This window comes from Mobula hypostoma, chromosome 3 (genome assembly GCF_963921235.1).
Source record: "Mobula hypostoma chromosome 3, sMobHyp1.1, whole genome shotgun sequence".
NCBI lineage: Eukaryota > Metazoa > Chordata > Chondrichthyes > Myliobatiformes > Myliobatidae > Mobula > Mobula hypostoma.
The window spans coordinates 93,435,149-93,452,982 of NC_086099.1; the positions used below are offsets into that span (position 1 = coordinate 93,435,149).

The 17,834-nt window shown below is 42.0% G+C and overlaps 1 protein-coding gene across 1 annotated transcript in view; it reads left to right on the plus strand.

The window, feature by feature from the left end:
* The window catches only part of LOC134343715 (collagen alpha-1(XXV) chain-like), a 411,208-nt gene extending 395,072 nt beyond the window's left edge, over positions 1-16,136 (plus strand). Inside the window, exons 3-4 of the mRNA XM_063042465.1 lie at positions 15,865-15,909; positions 16,126-16,136. Coding sequence (XP_062898535.1) covers positions 15,865-15,909; positions 16,126-16,136 — 56 coding nt within the window. The remainder of the gene's footprint in view (positions 1-15,864; positions 15,910-16,125) is intronic.
* Positions 16,137-17,834: the final 1,698 nt, after the last annotated feature.

Here is a 17,834-nt window from a genome sequence, read left to right on the forward strand (position 1 = left end):
AGAAATTCTTTTTCTTCTTGGGCCCTTAGCTCCCAGTGCAGCGTAGGCCATCAATGGCCTCCCGTCTCCATCATCCTCTGAAGTCGATGGTACAGTTGGAGTTCCTCAATGTTTCATGAACATTGTATCCACTGTACAGGAGATTGGCCTATAGAGCTACACCAGAGTTCTGTTGGCAGGCCCTACCCATTTCCAGCCTCTCGCAATGAGCACGCAGGGTTGGACTTTGAGAGGTTCTTACAGAAATTAAGTGGTGCTTACTCCTGTCAGAGATCTTGAACTAAAGTACTCACTAGGGTAAAGGATTTAACAGCTGTTGGAAGGGAATATGCCTGTGTTTTATGCACATTGTTTTATCATGATGGTGTTTTCTTTCTAGCCAGGGACAAATGGTAAAGCAATATTCCCTGTCAATTTTAGTAGCAGCTCTGTACATGCAGATAAAAGAACTGGGTTTGCTTCATTCTGTTCAGCAGCTGTGCCACAACGTCATAAACTCCTCCACACCTCGGCAAACCTCTGTCCTTTTCATTCAACGTACTGTACTGCTGCTTTATACCAAAATTACAAGATCCATGATTCCTGCTCGGCAAGTAGGAAACATAATTCATTACGTGTTCTAGATAAGGAAGGCCAGAGTCTGCGGACCCAGCTTGCTGTTCCCTTTACTGCTTTAATCCATACAGATGTTTTTGCAAGCCAGCATCCTCCTGGACAAGTGAAAATTAAGACTAATGAGAGACAGCCTTCCTGGCACACGTCTTGAGTCGTCACAGCAATTAATATTAGCTGCTTCCATCTCAGAGCCCATTCTTGTTTCACAGTGATCCTCCCTGGAATCTTACTTGCTTACTGCTCATTATGTCACTGGCGTTTAGGGCAGTAATGAAGGTCCTCCATCTCTGTCCATACCATCACACACAGATGAAGAAGGATTCTTCATTGCTGTTTCTGTAACAATTTTTTTGTGACTAGTTGGGGTTGTTAGCCCTGAGATGAACCCCCAAACCTGGAGGACCAGTGGGCCACTCTTAGCCAGGCCTCTACTCTTTCACCTGTTTGGCAAGGGTGACCCTACCAAGAGCCAAAGCACAAGGCCCTGACTCCAGCCAACGTAGAGGTTGACTCCACCCAGCCTCTATCTCATTGAGGCACGCAAGCCTCCAAGGTTGTGGTCCTCCTGGACGTCCCTAGGATCTGTACCCCACTAATTCCCCCAGATGCTACCAGCACACTGGGCAGGTTAGCCTCCAGCTCTGGTCACTCACTATCGCAAGGGTGGCACCATGAAGCAGCTAATAAAGCCACTGCCTCACACTTCTGGTGACACCGATTCAATCTCAGTCACCAGGGCTTTCTGTGTAGAATTTGCAGATCGATGAGTGGCTGTGTTCTGGGTGTTCCACTTTCCTCCCATTTGCTGGAGGTTAATTGGCCACTGTAAATGTGAGTAGGTGGTGGAGGTGATGGGAACGGATTCTAAGAAAAATGAGTGGAGGAGTGGGACTGCTCTATGAGGCTATATTGACTAGATGGGCTGAATGGCCTCATTCAAGGCCAAAATAAAATAAGGAAGTATAGCTAAGAGTTAACTAGAGTGCAGCAGGATGACCACTGGGAGAATACAATTCACTACCACCATAATATTAAAACTAAGTCAACTAGCACTCCACCATCCCCAATGGGAACGGCTTCCTGCCGGTTGTCGATTCCACCTAAAACCTACTTTATATGTTTGCACGTTATGTTTAGAAACTGTTGAACCATGAACTCCCTTTGCAGGGTCCAGCCTTGTACCAGTGTACCAGTGCAGTGTCTCTACGACTGCAGGAAGCATACAGTATCTCATCACTTCAGCTGAGGAGTGACACCCCTGTTTTCCTCTTGAGGAGTGAATCAACATACAGAAAGGGTTAATAAGAGAGTTGTTAATTTAAGAAACCTCACTCCTTGCCCAGAAAGGAGCGATGTTCTGCTCATGTTTAATTCCAGCTGAGGGTTACCACCCAGTTTCCTGAAGATGAGATGAGAGAACTCCATCCTGTAGGGATGGAAGTCGTGTGAATTATGAAGTCTTTTGCAGAGATGTGATGAAATATAGCTTGTACTTTGGCAGGCTTGAATCCTGAGCCAGTCAGCAACCACTTTTTATTTTAAACTTGCACTGGGAATCTCCCTAAAGAAGGTGATTACAAACGCATCCCACCAAATCCATCCACCCAGTCCTGATGAAGGGTCTGGGCCCGAAATGTCGCCTGTTCACCCTTTTCCATAGATGCTGCCCGACCCGCTGAGTTCCTCCAGCATTTTGTGTGTGTGACTTCCCAGCAAGTGCCTGCAACTCTTGACCTCTCCTCCAACTCCTGTGGACTTTGGTCTGGTCAGAACAATTGACTGCAGGCAAGCTGAGAAGTTGAACCCCACAGACTGGAAGATCACTGTCAGTTCTTGATTACCTTTTGAAGTAGAAGTCAACTTGTTGAATAGCTTGGCAACTTTCCATCTGGGCATCTGTGCCAGAGCTGTTTGTAGACAGTGATATCTATTCAAACTAAATCATCCTTTTTCAGCCAATATGATGTGCTGCAGCTAAACGAAACACCACAATTACTGTTTTTTTTTCCCCACTGGAACAAACTAAAAGCATGCATTGGGAAATGTGTGGTAAGAGGATGCAAATTGTGTTAATAAATTAGGATTGCTCAGCCCAAGGGTTAGAATGAAGACAAAACAGTGCAAAGTTATAGTTCACACCTAAATATGAGCTGGAAAAGTGTGATCAGTAAGATTACATGCAAGTGACACAACAGGGTAATTGAGACCTGAACAAGAGGATGAATTTTTGCAAACCAACTGGTTCAAGCCTGAAACTTGAGGAACTGGAACCATTGTTAAAAGGACAAGTCCATGGCCATGGGAGCTGTAAAGATCTGATACAATTGGACTTGGGCATCAAGTCTGTTCACTGCATGTGTTGAAATGTGATCTTTGCATTATTCCCAGATTTGTAAATGTTATGTCTTCATTCTGTATGTGCACAGAGAGGCATTCATGTCAAATCAGCAAACGGCAAAAAGCTGACTGATGCCTTCAAAATAAAAGATTTTTTACTATTTCTTGGCACAGTTCAAGCATCATGGGTGGGCCATATGAAACCTTCAAATGAGAGTGTTCAGACTGGTCTCCATGAAGCAAAGCCTTCACTCTAGGTCCTCTCTAACAGGCTAAAATGGACTGATAAGAAATTTGGGCTCCAGCCTAACGCCGTGGAGATGAGATGTGAAACCTAATGCAGCAGCTTCAGATTTTAGAGAGGGATTTGGAAACATCCATAGGAAATATAGGTTTGATACTTCATGTGATATACTGTATTTACTATTCCTACTCTGCTTCTGGCTATTAACAGAATTTATTAATACGTAGATAAAAGCAGCTGATTAGACTTTAATGGAACTTCACTGGGTCCAATAAATCAGGCTTCAGGTGAATCATGATATTTATGTTGTGAATATTTATCTCCTGGAACACACTGAACAATAACCTTAAGCAACAGTGCCCATGCAAGCACAAATCAAGGCTTGTTTGTTAATGTGCTTAACCCCATAACAAACTAGAGGCAAGTGTGGAATTGCTCAAATTAACAGTATGCTTATTGAGCTCCATAAAATAAAGATCATGGAATGGATGGAGGGTAAGATAAGAATGCCAGCCAAGGAAGGAAATTTGCAACGTTAGACTTTCCAGACCTGGCTGGCAAAGATTGTGTTTGACTATCAGGTGGGTGATAGTGCAAGGTGCTCATGGGCTATAACTCCACTTAAAGCAACAAGCCTCGCACTAGTGCTGGTGACAAGACCTAGTGAGTGGCAGCATGGAGCCCTCGTTATTTGCAGCCTGGAGAAGCTTTCTTGTTCCCTTCAGTCTCACAGAATTTATTCCAAATCTAGGGAGACCACAACTGACTGATGTTGAAATCTGGGAGCAGCTAACAAAATGTTTGTTATTGTGAACCCATCGCTCTGCTGTGCCAACGAAAGCAGAAAGTACTGGAAGCACTCAGCAAGTTGGGCAGTATCTGTGGGAATCAGAATCAGGTTTAATATCACCAGCATATATCGTGGGACTTGTTGCCTTTGCAGCAGCAGTACGATGCAATACTTAATTAAGGAGAGAAAGAAGTGAATTACAATATATATATATACTAAATAGTTAAATTGAATAAATAGTGCAAAAATGGAAATTAAAAAAGTAGATGTCGTGTTCACGGGTTCAATGTCCATTCAGAAGTCAGATGGCAGAGGGGAAGAGCTGTTCCGGAGTTGCTGAGTGTGTGCCTTTGGGCTTCTGTACCTCCTTCCCAACGGTGACAGTGAGAACATGGCATGCTCTCGGTGATGGGGGCCTTTAATGATGGAGGCTGCCTTTTTGAGGCATTGTTCCCTGAAGATATCCTGGATACTACAGAGGCTACTGCCCATGTTGGAGCTGACTAAGTTAACAACTTTCTGTAGCTTCTTTCAATCCTGTGCAGTAGCACCCCCCCCCCACCCCATCCCCCATACCAGACAGTGACGACGCAGCCAGTTAGAATGCTCTCCACATTACATCTGTATAAATTTACAAGTGTTATTGCTGACACACCAGATCTCCTCAGACTCCTAATAAAATGAGCTATTGTCGTGCCTTCTTTGTAGCTGCATCGATACGTTGGGCCCAGGTTAGGTCCTCAGAGATAACAACACCCAGGAACTTGAAATTGCTCACCCCCTCCACAATGAGGACAATGTGTTCCCTCATCTTATCCATTCTGAAGTCCACAATCAGTTCTTAAGAAGAACAGAGTTAATATTTCAGGTCAAAGATTTTTTTTGTCAGAGCTGGACTTACTATTGCGTTGCAGAGAGACGTGAGGGATTCTTGGGGGAATAAACGGCCATTTCTCTGAAAGGGTGATATCAGGGCTACTTTGGTGAAATGCTTTTGAGGAAAACACCTAGTTGATAGGTTAATAATGATAAAAATAAACAAAGTAACACATAAAAACTGTATAATGCCAAGGAGCTTAGGCCATGCTAGTGGACACCAGTCTTGACAAAGGGTTTCGGCCCAAAATGTCGACTGTACTTTTTTCCATTGATGCTGCCTGGCCTGCTGATTTCCTCCAGCATTTTGTGTGTGTTGCTCAGACTTCCAGCAACTGCAGATTTTCTCTTGTTAGTGGTGAAGGAAAACTGAATTAGTATTACAAATGGAAAACATGTCACAGAATTGCCTTCTTCTGATACAAGCTGAAATCATTGAATTCATCATTGAGTTCAGAAGGCTATACGAATAATAACCTGCTGTTCCTAATGGTTACATTGGTGAAGTACAGGGCAGAATGTGAAGGGATGAGAATTAAAATGGGACAACTTGAAACTCTAAGGAATGTGCATGGTGCACAGTCCAAACAGTTGTTTCTCAATACCTGCAGCCTGAGTTGCTTACATGGTACAAAGGGGGTGGAGAATCTGTGCGGAATTCATTGCCATGGGCAGCTGTGGAGGCCAAGTCATTGGGTATATTAAGGTAGAGGTTGATAGATTCTTAATTGGTCAGGGAGTGAAGGGATGCGGGGAGAAGGCAGGAGATTGGGGCTGAGAGGGAAATGGATCAGTGGGCCAGATGGCCTGATTCTGCTCCTGTATCTTCTGGTCGATTGTTGGTCTTGTTGATGACTAATGACCTCTGTCCCGAGGTGTCAGTGTCCTGAGGATGCCGGCTCACCTCCTGACCATGAACAAAATGCAGTGGAGTGCTTCTCAGAGCACCACTGATGGGACCTGCCAATTTTACCAGGCAGAGAAGCCTCTTCAAATCACTTTAAGATTGGTACATGGTAAATAAGTGGCATCAGGTGGGGATCGGCTGACAGAAATTTGCTGTCTATGCAATGACAAACGAAAAGACAGGAGGGATTTCAGTTTTCGGTTGCTCTAAAGCCAGATGGGAGAGAAAGCTGTGAGAAGGATCCAGAAAGCGGGGAGTGGGGAGCTGTCCTTCTGAAGTAAATGTGGGAAAATGTGCTTCTTGTAAACGTTGTTGGGAAGAGAACCTTCTGGAAATTCAATCAGAAAGTGCTGTTTGCTTTAGTACCCAATGACTGAATGTATAAAAGCAAACCTCCCTCCCCAGCTCTCCACTATTGATGGAGTTCACTTTGCTAGAATACGGTCCGTACTGTGAGTTCCTGCGATGCAAATCCACACCACCAGCGCACGCACTCAAGAAATGCGAGTTGAGAACCCACACAACTTCTGTGAAAGTGAATTTTACTCCATATATCAGATTTTTGGGCCATGATTCGTGAGTTCCGTTAGGGAGAATTTCTATTGCTTGAGCAGCCATTGTGTGGGGTTGCTAATCATTCCCAATGAAGCCCAATGAGGACCTTTTGCAGATTGTTTCATATCATTGCTTCAATGAAGCACCTCCTGGGTGAGTAATGTTTCTCAGCGATGTGAGCTGTATTGGACGTGCATGATGTGTTGTTGCTCCTTTGATTGGACCACATTGGTGCTCAAAGTAACCATGACTGGTGACTCTCCGAATATTGGCTTTAACAGCTCTAATTCAAAGATCTCATGACAGCTAGTCCCACAACTGCATTCTACCCCAATTCCCCCTCACCTGACATCGGTAGCACCCGTCACTCAATAGTTGGCATTCCTCACCCCATCAGGCTACCTAATGGAGACGCCATCCTTTCTCACCCCCATTTACCACAAACCTCTGATTTTCTGAGGGTCGGCTCTCCTGCACCTTCTCCAGCTCATTCTCTAATGCCCAATCCTCCCTCAATATTTACCCCATTCCTTCCAGCCTTTACACCCTGTCCACCAGCCTCAGACAGCACACTTTTCTTCCACCACGTGAAGAAAGCAGGTAACACCGAATAAGTTGAGTCTAACACCCTGAATTTTATGCAGTACATAATTAAAAATTGAGAACAGCAGAAACTGGTGTACAGAGTCTGCTGTTTTATAAGGTACAGAAAGTAAATGGGCAGTTCAGCAGTAGTCAAACGGTACATTATTTTTAAATTCAAAGGAGCTAGAGTACAGAGGTAAGGAAGACTTATTGACAATGTACCAAGGTTTGGTGAAACCATTTTTGGGATTTTAGACCATAAGACCATAAGACAAAGGAGCAGAAGTCGGCCATTTGGCCCATCGAGTCTGCTCCGCCATTTTATCATGAGCTGATCCATTCTCCCATTTAGTCCCACTCCCCCACCTTCTCACCATAACCTTTGATGCCCTGGCTACTCAGATACCTATCAATCTCTGCCTTAAATACACCCAATGACTTGGCCTCCACTGCTGCCCGTGACAACAAATTCCATAGATTCAACACCCTCCGACTAAAAAAATTTCTTCGCAAAAATTTTGTGTCCAGTTATGGTCTTCTTACTCAGAGTAAACTTGCTTTCACTGGATTCATTCTACAGAAGAGGGATTATTCATCAAGAAGAAATTGAGCAAAAATTAAGTTTGGAAAAATGAGGGTTGACCTCCCCATCATACAAGAATCTCAGGACAAATGTTGAGAGACTGACAAAGGCATTGAGAAGTAGGAAGGCCAAGGGCCAGGATCGTGGGACAGCCACTGCGGACGAAGAGAAAGCTCCTCTGTGCAGAAAGTTGTAAATCTGTGGAACTTTCTGTGAGGAAGAGGGGTGGATGCTTGGTTGTTCACTGCATTCAAAGAAGGAACTTCTGGGAATCAGAGTTTTAGGAAATCTAAGTGTATCAAACAGTAAAGATGCTGAGATAGCCAGCAGCTGAGACAGAGGATTAGCATAATCTAAGTGAAGAGCAGTGTAAGTGTTTAGAGGAGTCTACTGTTTTTAATGTTTTACGTCACACACCATTCTGACCTGGAAGCACATGCTAATTCCTTCACTGTCACCCCGTAAAAGCACCAGAATGCCCCACTTTAACCACACAAGTAACTCACTTTCTCATAAGCATTTCGGACTGTGCAGTAAATGATGAACTTGCTAACCATGTCCTTGTCCTGTTAATGCCATTTTAAGTTTCATTTGCCACATGTGCATTTTAGAAGCTCAGATGCTTGAGGCGCGCTCAGTAGCCAAACACCATTAAAGCCTGCCTCGGATAACAGCAGAAAGTGATGTAAGCAAAGTTGACGTGCCATCACCTTCTTATTCCTTCGTCACACACTTCTAAGCCCTCAGCACTCAAGGTGGAGAAGTATCCTCTTTCAGAAACTCTACTAACTTGGCAAGGAATTAGTAAAACTCAAGTAATAAATGGCCATCTGGCTTTGAGTTTAGTACTTGATTAGAGATATGCACAGTCACATTGAAACTGATTTATGGCACTTTTGTTAACCATTAATTTTTCCAAAGGAGCCCTGTTAATCGTTTTTGGAATCAAATACTTTATTTCCCTGAATTTACCTCCAAAAGAATGAATGCTGCCACTTTTTATGATCAATATTAATCAGGAATGAAATCCATTTGATTGCCAACATCTGCACGGGTATCCAACCTCTGCTGTGCTCTGCAAAAGCATCTACATTTCAACATTTGCTGAAAATGATTCTGGGAATCTAGTAGGAATTTTCAACAATTTATGTTTTTTAAATGTTCATCTGATCTTTGCTAAGGGAGCCAAGAGAGCTATTGCCTTTAACACCAAAAAAATTTGTGGAGCACTGATGAATGGTATAGAATATGTAATGCAGATGGATTTCTACAACACAGAAATGATGTGAATCTCACCTGCAATATATAAAAGCACATTCTTTGCATGGGGAAATGTTTAGCTGTCAATTTTATCAAGCAAATTGTGTGATTAACAAAGGCAGTAACATTTTTTTTACAAGCTAGCAGACACAGAGCACCTGCACCCTAAATTACCTCATTGGAATTGTAGCTTTGCAGAATTCAATCACGTGATGGCATTTAAACCTGAACTTGTGTGACGCTCACACAGTTTGCAGCATTTAATGATCACAGGATAGGTGAGTAAGTGCCAGAGAAAATCATAATATTCAGATATATTCTTACACATTTCAAGATACAACTTTATCTTTCCACGCTTTAAGGACTGTTTAAGCCCACCTTAGTTTGCAGGCAAGGAAATACATGGCTAATTATAGATTATAGTGCACTGGAGAAGTTGGAACGTGAGAAAAGCACCCCAGCTGAACACCAGGGGTGTGATGTTCTCTGAGACGTTATGAGTGAATGTCAGCATTATTTATGTCACCTTCTCCCTCTCGATGCAAGTGTTGGGAATTATTCACAACCCAGGTCATCAGGAACAAACTTCCAATGTACATGTCTTTTAGATTTGGAAATCATTTTGGAAATGGGTGAGAAATTAAATGCACAATGTGAAGTTGAGTTCTCCTTTGTTATGCCAGGCAGTCCAATTTACAATCACCCTTAACTGTCTAAAATACACAACTTGAATGTTAAAGTCCATTGCAGATACTTTGATGTCCTGCCTTTGTGTTGTATGTTTTAAAAGATGATATTCTACCCAGGGTCTTAGAGTAATCGGTGGCCATTTCCGATGTTCTGTTACAAAAATAGTTTGTTTGCCTGGAAAACCAGAACAATTGTTTTATTTATTTAACGTTCTTTTACTGAAATGTTTTAAAGGAAGGATTTCTTCGTTTTCGACTTGCTTTGATTTATCCCACTTACAGTGAATGATGTCACCGTTTGCTAGTGATCTGCACAGAGAGCAAATGCAACCATGGCTCAGTTGCATTTTTCTCTCAGATTGCTGTTGAAAAATTCCTTCACACTGCCTTATAACTTTAACACAGCACTGCACCGTGCCACAAAGGTATGAAGAAATAAAGCAGTCAGCTTTACTTCTGTTTTTATTTGATAAAAGTCATGATTCATACCATGTTCTGCAATTATGCTGTTATCACTCTTTACACAGAAATTTACAGCAATGAAGGCAGATTTCTGTCCTGTTACGTCCATGTCAGCTAAAAAGGCTGAATTGGACTAAATCCGCTTCCTGTTTCTCAGTCCAAAGCTTGAAGGTTTGCTTTATCTTTCTATTCTGTACAAAATACATGGGTTTAAGTGATTCACCGAGCACAATGTTCAAGTGTCAACCAGTGTGTGTGCTGAACTGATTGAAAAAATGGGTTTGCTTTCCATCTTCACAGATTTGCTTTAATGTGGATCCTGTTAACATCCCCCATTTACTTTTACTGGAGTGACACCTGCTGAATATCCAGTTAAAGTTTATTGCCCTTATAATGTGGCCCTTCACATGAATTTGTTTAATGGAGAAAGGACTTTGAAGTTGGTGAGGTAAAGGAGGTTGATACAATACTCCAGGGATCAACAAAAGAACATACATGTGCAAAATAGACTGGATCACCAGATCTCAACTACATTGCTTTGCAGACCGTGCCCAAAGAGAGTTGCAGATTTGTAGGAAGCTGCTCTCTCCTGCATCTCCTCCATTTCCCAGGCATCCTCCCAGCTGCCTTAACAGGGATAGGGTTGCTCTTGTCCTTGCCTACCCACCGCATGACCTTCACATCCAACACATTATTCCCTGCAAATTCCACCATCTTATGTAGTGAGGCAGTGTTCATGGGTTAAATCAGATGGCAGAGGTGAAGAAGCTGTTCTCGTTCCTCCAACATTTTCAAGAGCACAGTTGGCTGCAGCATGCATGTAGTGCATGAAGCAGTAACTACTCTTCAAAACTACGGCACGGGCCAAAAAGCTAGTTCCAACAACTGCAGGCCATTGGAGATACTAGTCTTTAACTGGAACCCAGTTGGCAGCCGATCCATTGATGTTCATCGCTCCACTTCATTTGGACCACCATGCGGTCATCAAAAACTTGCTCTTCCTTTTCTTCCTCTTATTTCTTCTTGATATTTCCTTCCAGTTTGCCCTTTCCTTTCCTGACAAGATTATTTCTAATCAGAGAATATGGATAAATAAAATAAGGAAATCATCTTATTCATTCAGAAGACAATCAGAACAAAATAAGGGGGTTAATTCCTTCTGTTTGAGTGTGCAGGTACAGCAAGCAACAGGGAAATCATAGAATATATTGGCCTGTTTTGCAGGGGAACTAGGTACAAATATCGTATTGTAATTCATACGGAGTTACAGAATATTGTCCATGGGTGTATGTTCCCTCTCTCAGGAAGAGATAACTGTGAGTGGGGAAGTGTAATAAAAGTTAATCAAATTGATAACTGGAATGGCAGGTCCTCTGAAGAGCGATTCTGCAAACTTTGCCTCTAGTCTCATAAGTCTGAAAGAGTAAGTGGTGAATTCACATTAAAATGTATAAAATTTGGCCTAAAGGACGAGCACATCTTTGGGGTTCCGAGGCTTTGCGTTCCTGGGGATGAGCCGATTCTATGCCAGAGCTGCCGACTGAAACATCGGGAGAGAAAACGGAATATCGGGAACAGCAGATCACCTGTCAGAGCGGTCTGTATTCAGATCACTCCCTCTCTCTCGCTCTCTCATTGGTGGGGAAGAGTTGTTTGTTGCTGATTCTTAGCAGAGAACTTGGGGGAAATAAAAGCGACACAGCAGACTTTAACACAGTAAATCAGCAAGTGTTTTTTGGCTTGTTAGTCTCCCCTCTCGCTGTGCGACACCTCTCTGCCCCTTTATTGGGGAGAGAGAGAGCCTGTGGTATGTCCAACTGTCAGGTGAACGATTAGTTTTTGTTGTACTGCAGATCATGGTCTCTCTTCAGGGCGTTGCTATTGTTTGCTTGGTGGGTGGAACGTGCTGATGCTTTTTTGCTGAAGTAAGTGGGGGAGAGAGAGGGTTAATGCTTTTCTGCTGCTTATGCGTGGGGGGGAGTAGGGGGGCTTTGGGGTTCTAACATTTTTACTATCACTCGCTCTTTGGGGCGCTCTTCTGTTTCGAGGCTGTCTGCAGAGAGTAAGAATTTCAGATTGCATATTGTATACATTCCCTGATATCAAATGGAACTATTGAACCATATGAAACTTGGCAGGTTAGACGTGATGATGGTGTTTCCCTTTGCTAGGATATTTAGAACCAAGGGTCACATCCTCAGAGTAAGGGATCAATCATTGAGGCAGAGATCTTATATTTACAGAGACATAAGAGGAAGCATTTTGGCCCATTATGTCCATGACAGTTCCTAGGAGAACAATCCTACCAGTCTCATTCCCACTTTCCTTATTTCCCTCTATTCCTGCAGGTTATTCTCTCTCACACATGCCCATCAGTCCCCCTTTAATTCTTCTTGTCCCCAACCTATCAAAGAATCATTTACCATTGTCAATTCCCAGCACGTCACATGAATGTGGGAGGAAAGCAGAGCACCTGGTTCTCCCAGCTAGTTGTGGATCTGTGAGGCAGCAACTGTAACTGTGCAGCCCAGAGTTTTACATAAACCACTACACAAGATGTCTTTGAGCTCCTTACATACCTGCAGGTTACCCATCCTCCATCTTAACAGCTCTCTTTGACCGCTAACTTCAAAACGATAATGCTTGTACTCTACATACTGAGACAGTGAGAAGAATGTATTGCTGTTATTCCAGTTTCTTTACATTGGTAGCAATTTCTTAAATTCTTCAAAGTAGTTAAGAGCAGATTGTCATTGTTAGGAAAGCACTTAGGAATGCTTCTTTCAAGCTTTATTCTCAGCTGGACATTTGGCATTTTTAACCTGAATTATGTGTGGGAGCACAAATATTAAGTTTCCTAGTCTGTAATTACCCAATTACTCTGTCTCTTTTGTCAATGTTCTATCAGTACTATCATTGTCCATTCCCCATACTGGCCCATACTAACTTTTACAACTGTGTTCAGGATGTCCTTTTTTTAAACTTTTCTTTCCCTCCTAAGTATACCATTCTCATTGTTTTCATGTCTGGTTTGCCATCGAAAATCTGTTTAAATTTAGATATTCCCATAAAATAGTCGGAGACAGGTTCCGCGGTACATTGGAACACATGCATTACAACATTAACTTTCCTTTTATTTCACACTATTCCATTTGTTTCCTGAATAATCACCTAATTTTAACGGTCATTTCACTAAGAATTGGTTCAGTTTCTCTTTCACCTCATGTTATTTTTTTCCCCTTTGAACATTATCAGTATCCGTTTTACTTTTTCCCATTAGTTGACCTTATAGATTGTTTTTCTGGCACTCCCTTCTTAGTTTCAATACTTTGTCATTTCCCCATTTCAGCCCCACTGCCCCCAAACACTAGCACAACAACTCATGCATATTCAGACTTCCTGTGGAGCATAATATTCAGCTGCTCGGAGTTGCTTTTAAAACCCAAGTAACAGAATATCAAACTCCCCCTTTACTTTAAAGCTCCTTGTACATTAGTTTCCTTAATCCTCCTGTTGGCCATCTTCAAATTTTTATTGAGTTTCTCTCTTTTTATTCACTGGATGTATTCCTGAAGATAAAACTTTGCATCTCCAGTCTTTGAAACCTTGGCTCATGCCTGTACCTTTAAAAGTCCTATATTACTCTCACTACATAATTAATATCCTATTTCGATTACCCCTATGAGCTTGTTCCTAGTCCCTTCAGTACATACCCTCAGTCTGCAATAATCAAGCTACAGGTTGACAGCCCACTATTAATTGTAGGCCTTGCCTCTCCAGCCCATCATAAACACAAAATAATCTGCAGATGCTGGGGTCAAAGCAACACTCACAACACCCTGGAGGAACTCAGCAGGTCGGGCAGCATCCGTGGAAAAGATCGGTCGACATTTTGGGCCGGAACCCTTCGTTAGTCCTGACGAAGGGTTCCGGCCCGAAACATCGACCGATCTTTTCCACGGATGCTGCCCGACCTGCTGAGTTCCTCCAGCGTGTTGTGAGTGTTGCCCTCCAGCCCATGTTACTGCACCTACAGTCCTGTTTTTCAAGTTTGTATTTAATTATCATTATATTCCTGCAATTTCTGGTTTAACAGGATCATCCAATTGGATTGTAAGTGATACATAACAGGCAGCATACATGGGTAGTACAGGTTGTAGAACTGCTCCTTTGTGGCTCCAGTGACACAGGTTCAACCCTGACCTCCATACTTTTAGTGCGGAGTTTGTGCGCTCTCTCTGTGATCTGTCTGGATTTCCTCCCACATCCCAGGGAAATGCAGGGGATGGGCTAATTGCTCTCTGTGAAGGTGAGTCGTAGAATCTGACAGGATTTGGGGAGAATGAGATAGTATAGATTAAAATAAAATAGACTAATATAATACAGAGGATTCTGGATAATTACGCCGTCGATTAAATGGGGCAGCTGCTTATTTGACAGGACTCTTAAACGAATCGAGAAAATAGCCAGGATTTCCTTCGTTGATTTGGGATGGTATGCTGCTTAATTAAGAGAGGAGGCTGTTGCCGAACAGTTTCTAAGTGGCATCAGATGCGTGCAGTTGTGTAACAGTTAGACACTACGCTGTGCTTAGAGTGAATAGTTTTTATACAGCATCAGTTGTGTGTGCTTGTGTTCAAATATCAGAGATTTGTGTCACTGATAGTTGGCGACAAATAAGCAGTAAGACAATTCAGAACTGTTTGGATCACTGTAGTTTCAAGCATTCAGAAATGCCAGAAATGACCAGGGGTGAAAATGAAACAATTTCACCACTTCAACAAGTCAGAAGTATGAAGAATGTGAAGGTATCGACAGTCATCTTCAATGTTACAAAGAGAATGAAGATTTGGAGGTTGCCATCATTGAAAGCATTGTATGAAATCAGTCCTGTATCTGTACTAGGTGTGTGTGCTGATTTTGTTCATTTATAGTCAACGAAAAGAATGCAGCAGCGTACACTGAATTCCAACATTGGTAACTATTAGGAATTAATACACGGTATTATGGTACTGTAGTAGTATTGGTAATGTTCTAATTGGTTCTGTGTTTCATTTAAATACATAATTTGTTACTCAGTTAAATGGTAATTTGTCTTTTTTATGCCATTTTAACTATTTCCAAGAAACTTCAGCTAATTGGGGCAGTCAATTAATTGGGTCGAACTTTACTGTTTCCGGAATCTACTGTATTGATATGGGTGGGTACTCTGTGGTTAGCATTAGCTCTGAAGGCTGAGATCCCTTGCTATGTTACTCTCTGACATCACCTACATTATCAACTCTCCACTTTTGTGTGGTGCCTTGCCTCTGTGAAAACACTTTTAATTTATACTTCACCTTATTTTACTGTGGAAAACAACTCTTTCAAAATTAAAGAGTTGTCTGCATTTGAGTTTGTTGCATGCCCACTGTAATACTGCAATTATATGGGTTCAAATGGGTACATATAAAACAGCATTAGACCTAATGTTCAGGAATAACTTAGTTTCAACTTGACTTCTATAAGGTAATTATTGCAGGTTTCCATGGATTATATTACATGGAATTTTGACAAATATCACTCCTCATTCCACCTTACTCACCATCATAAATTCCTTCCCTTCCAATGTGATATCATTATTTTCAAATTCCAGTTTTGCCCTGGATCAGGATTGCCCAACTTTTTTTATGCCATTAAGCAGGAGGTCCAGGTTGGGAACCCTTGCTCTAGGTAGAGTGAAGTAGATACAACAGGTAAGTTTGAGGAATTGTGGCTATCTGGGAATATATTTTGTTTGTCCATGAAGTAAGATCTCAGGGGAAAGTTCAGTTATGTTAAGTGATTCCCAAGTTTTGGGAGGGATGACAAGCCATTAAACTGCTTCTTGTGTTCTTTGTGGATCGTTTCTATAAAAGGGTTTCTTTGTCAAGTGGCGATTATTGGAGAGCACAGTCTAACTCAGTCTGTGTTTTGTTGAAGGTCCTCCAGGAAAGCGAGGTAGAAGAGGCAGAAATGGAGAACCTGGTAAGTACTATATTGACATCAAAACTTTACCTTTAACAGCACCAGTATTCTGTCAGTTAAGTACAAGGACAGGCATGGCAACCTGGTTCACATTAGTGCTATTATTCAAAGCCAGGTTTATACTTTGTTGATCATAAATACTGGGTTGATTCCACCACAATGTGATAGTTCCACCTGACTGAGTGTATTGAAATTGTGTTCTTGCATCTTCGGCAGGGAACTGTTAATGCAGTGAGTAATACCACTGCAATCCTTGGCATTAAACTTGACTTACAGTATAAATTTAATATGCTACTCATCTGAGTTAGTCTAAGCTAATAAAGGGAAATGAGGTTTATTCAAAATACAGATATGTGCTGTAAAGCAAAGATTAAAGAGAATGACAGGAGTGAAAAGAAAAGCAGCATTAGTGACAGTGCATCTACTAAGAAAGCTGCCACAGTGACCACAGTGCCAGTGGAGCAAACAGCACTCTTTAATTGTGCACTCTTTACTACATTCTGCCATCTAGAGTCTAATCAAGTGCAAAGTCACCATACACCTATGATGCATTGAAACAGTGTAGGGAGTGAAGGATCGAGGACTCTGAATGGAATTGGGACAGCCAATTAAAGTAGTGAGAAACTGGAGACCCAAGGACACGCATGTGGCTGCAAAAAGTTCAAAGTCATTTTTATTATCAAAGTACAAGTATGTCACCATATACATTTTCCTGTGGGCATTCTCAGCAAATCTACAGAGTAGAAACTATATCAGCATCAACGAAAGATCAACCAGAGTGCAGAAGACAACAAACTGTGCAAATGCAAATATAAATTAATAGCAATAAATAACAAGAACATGAGATAAAGAGTCATTAAAATGGAATCATTGGTTGTGGGAACATTTTACTGATGGGGCAAGGGAGTGTAGTTATCCCCTTTCATTCAAAAGCCTGATGGTTAAGGTGGTGCGAGTCCTGAGGCTCTTGTACCTGCTACCTGATGGCAGCAGTGAGAAGAGAGCATGGCCTGGGTATGGGGATCTCTGATGATGGATGCTGCTTTTCTGCAACAGTGTTTCATGTACAGATGCACTCAATGGTTGGGAGGGCTTTACCCATGATGTACTGCATCGAATCCACTGCCTTTCCATCCAAAGACCTTGGTGTTTCCATACCAATACCAAGTGTTCCTTCATGCAATGAACTAGCCCATATTTGGTTTTGCCAATATGGAAGACACATTTTCATGTTGCCAACTGGACTAAGTTCAGAGAAGTACATGGAGATTGGGACTTCACGGTTTTTGGAACCCCAAGCAGTGGGAAAGAAGGATGTAAAGTGACAGACGTTGCATTTCCCTGTGGCTGCACAGGAAGATGCAGTGGGAAGGGGAGTACTGTTGATGGAGTTGCAAGAATGAGCCACAGCACCTCACAACGAAACTTCACGGTCCCTGAATTACTTAGTTGTTGTCCAATTTTAAAAATTGCTCTAATAGCTGCATTTGGATGTCAAGGTTGATGATGTGACAGTTTTAGCATCCAATTGTTCTTGCTAATCACTACACTTCTTTCAGAATAAATAAAAAAGAATTTAGATGATGATAATCTTTACCATAGATTTGTTGGTTTCTTCAATTCCCACTCACAAAGTAAAAATTTTCATAATTTTCCTCCCGGATTAACAGGACGATGTGGATAGATTCACCAGTTCCCATGTTCACTGACGTTCAGAAAAGTGAGAGGTGATTTCGACAAACTTACAGTGATCAGGGGTAGATACTGAAAGGCTGCTTCTGAGGTTACAAGACAAAGTACATAGTCTCAAAGAAAGGAATCAGCTTTTAGAGACTGATTTAAGTGAAAGATCCGACTCCCAAAGAACTATGCATACTCAATCATTGACTATATTCAAGACTGGGACTGGTTAACATTTGGACTCA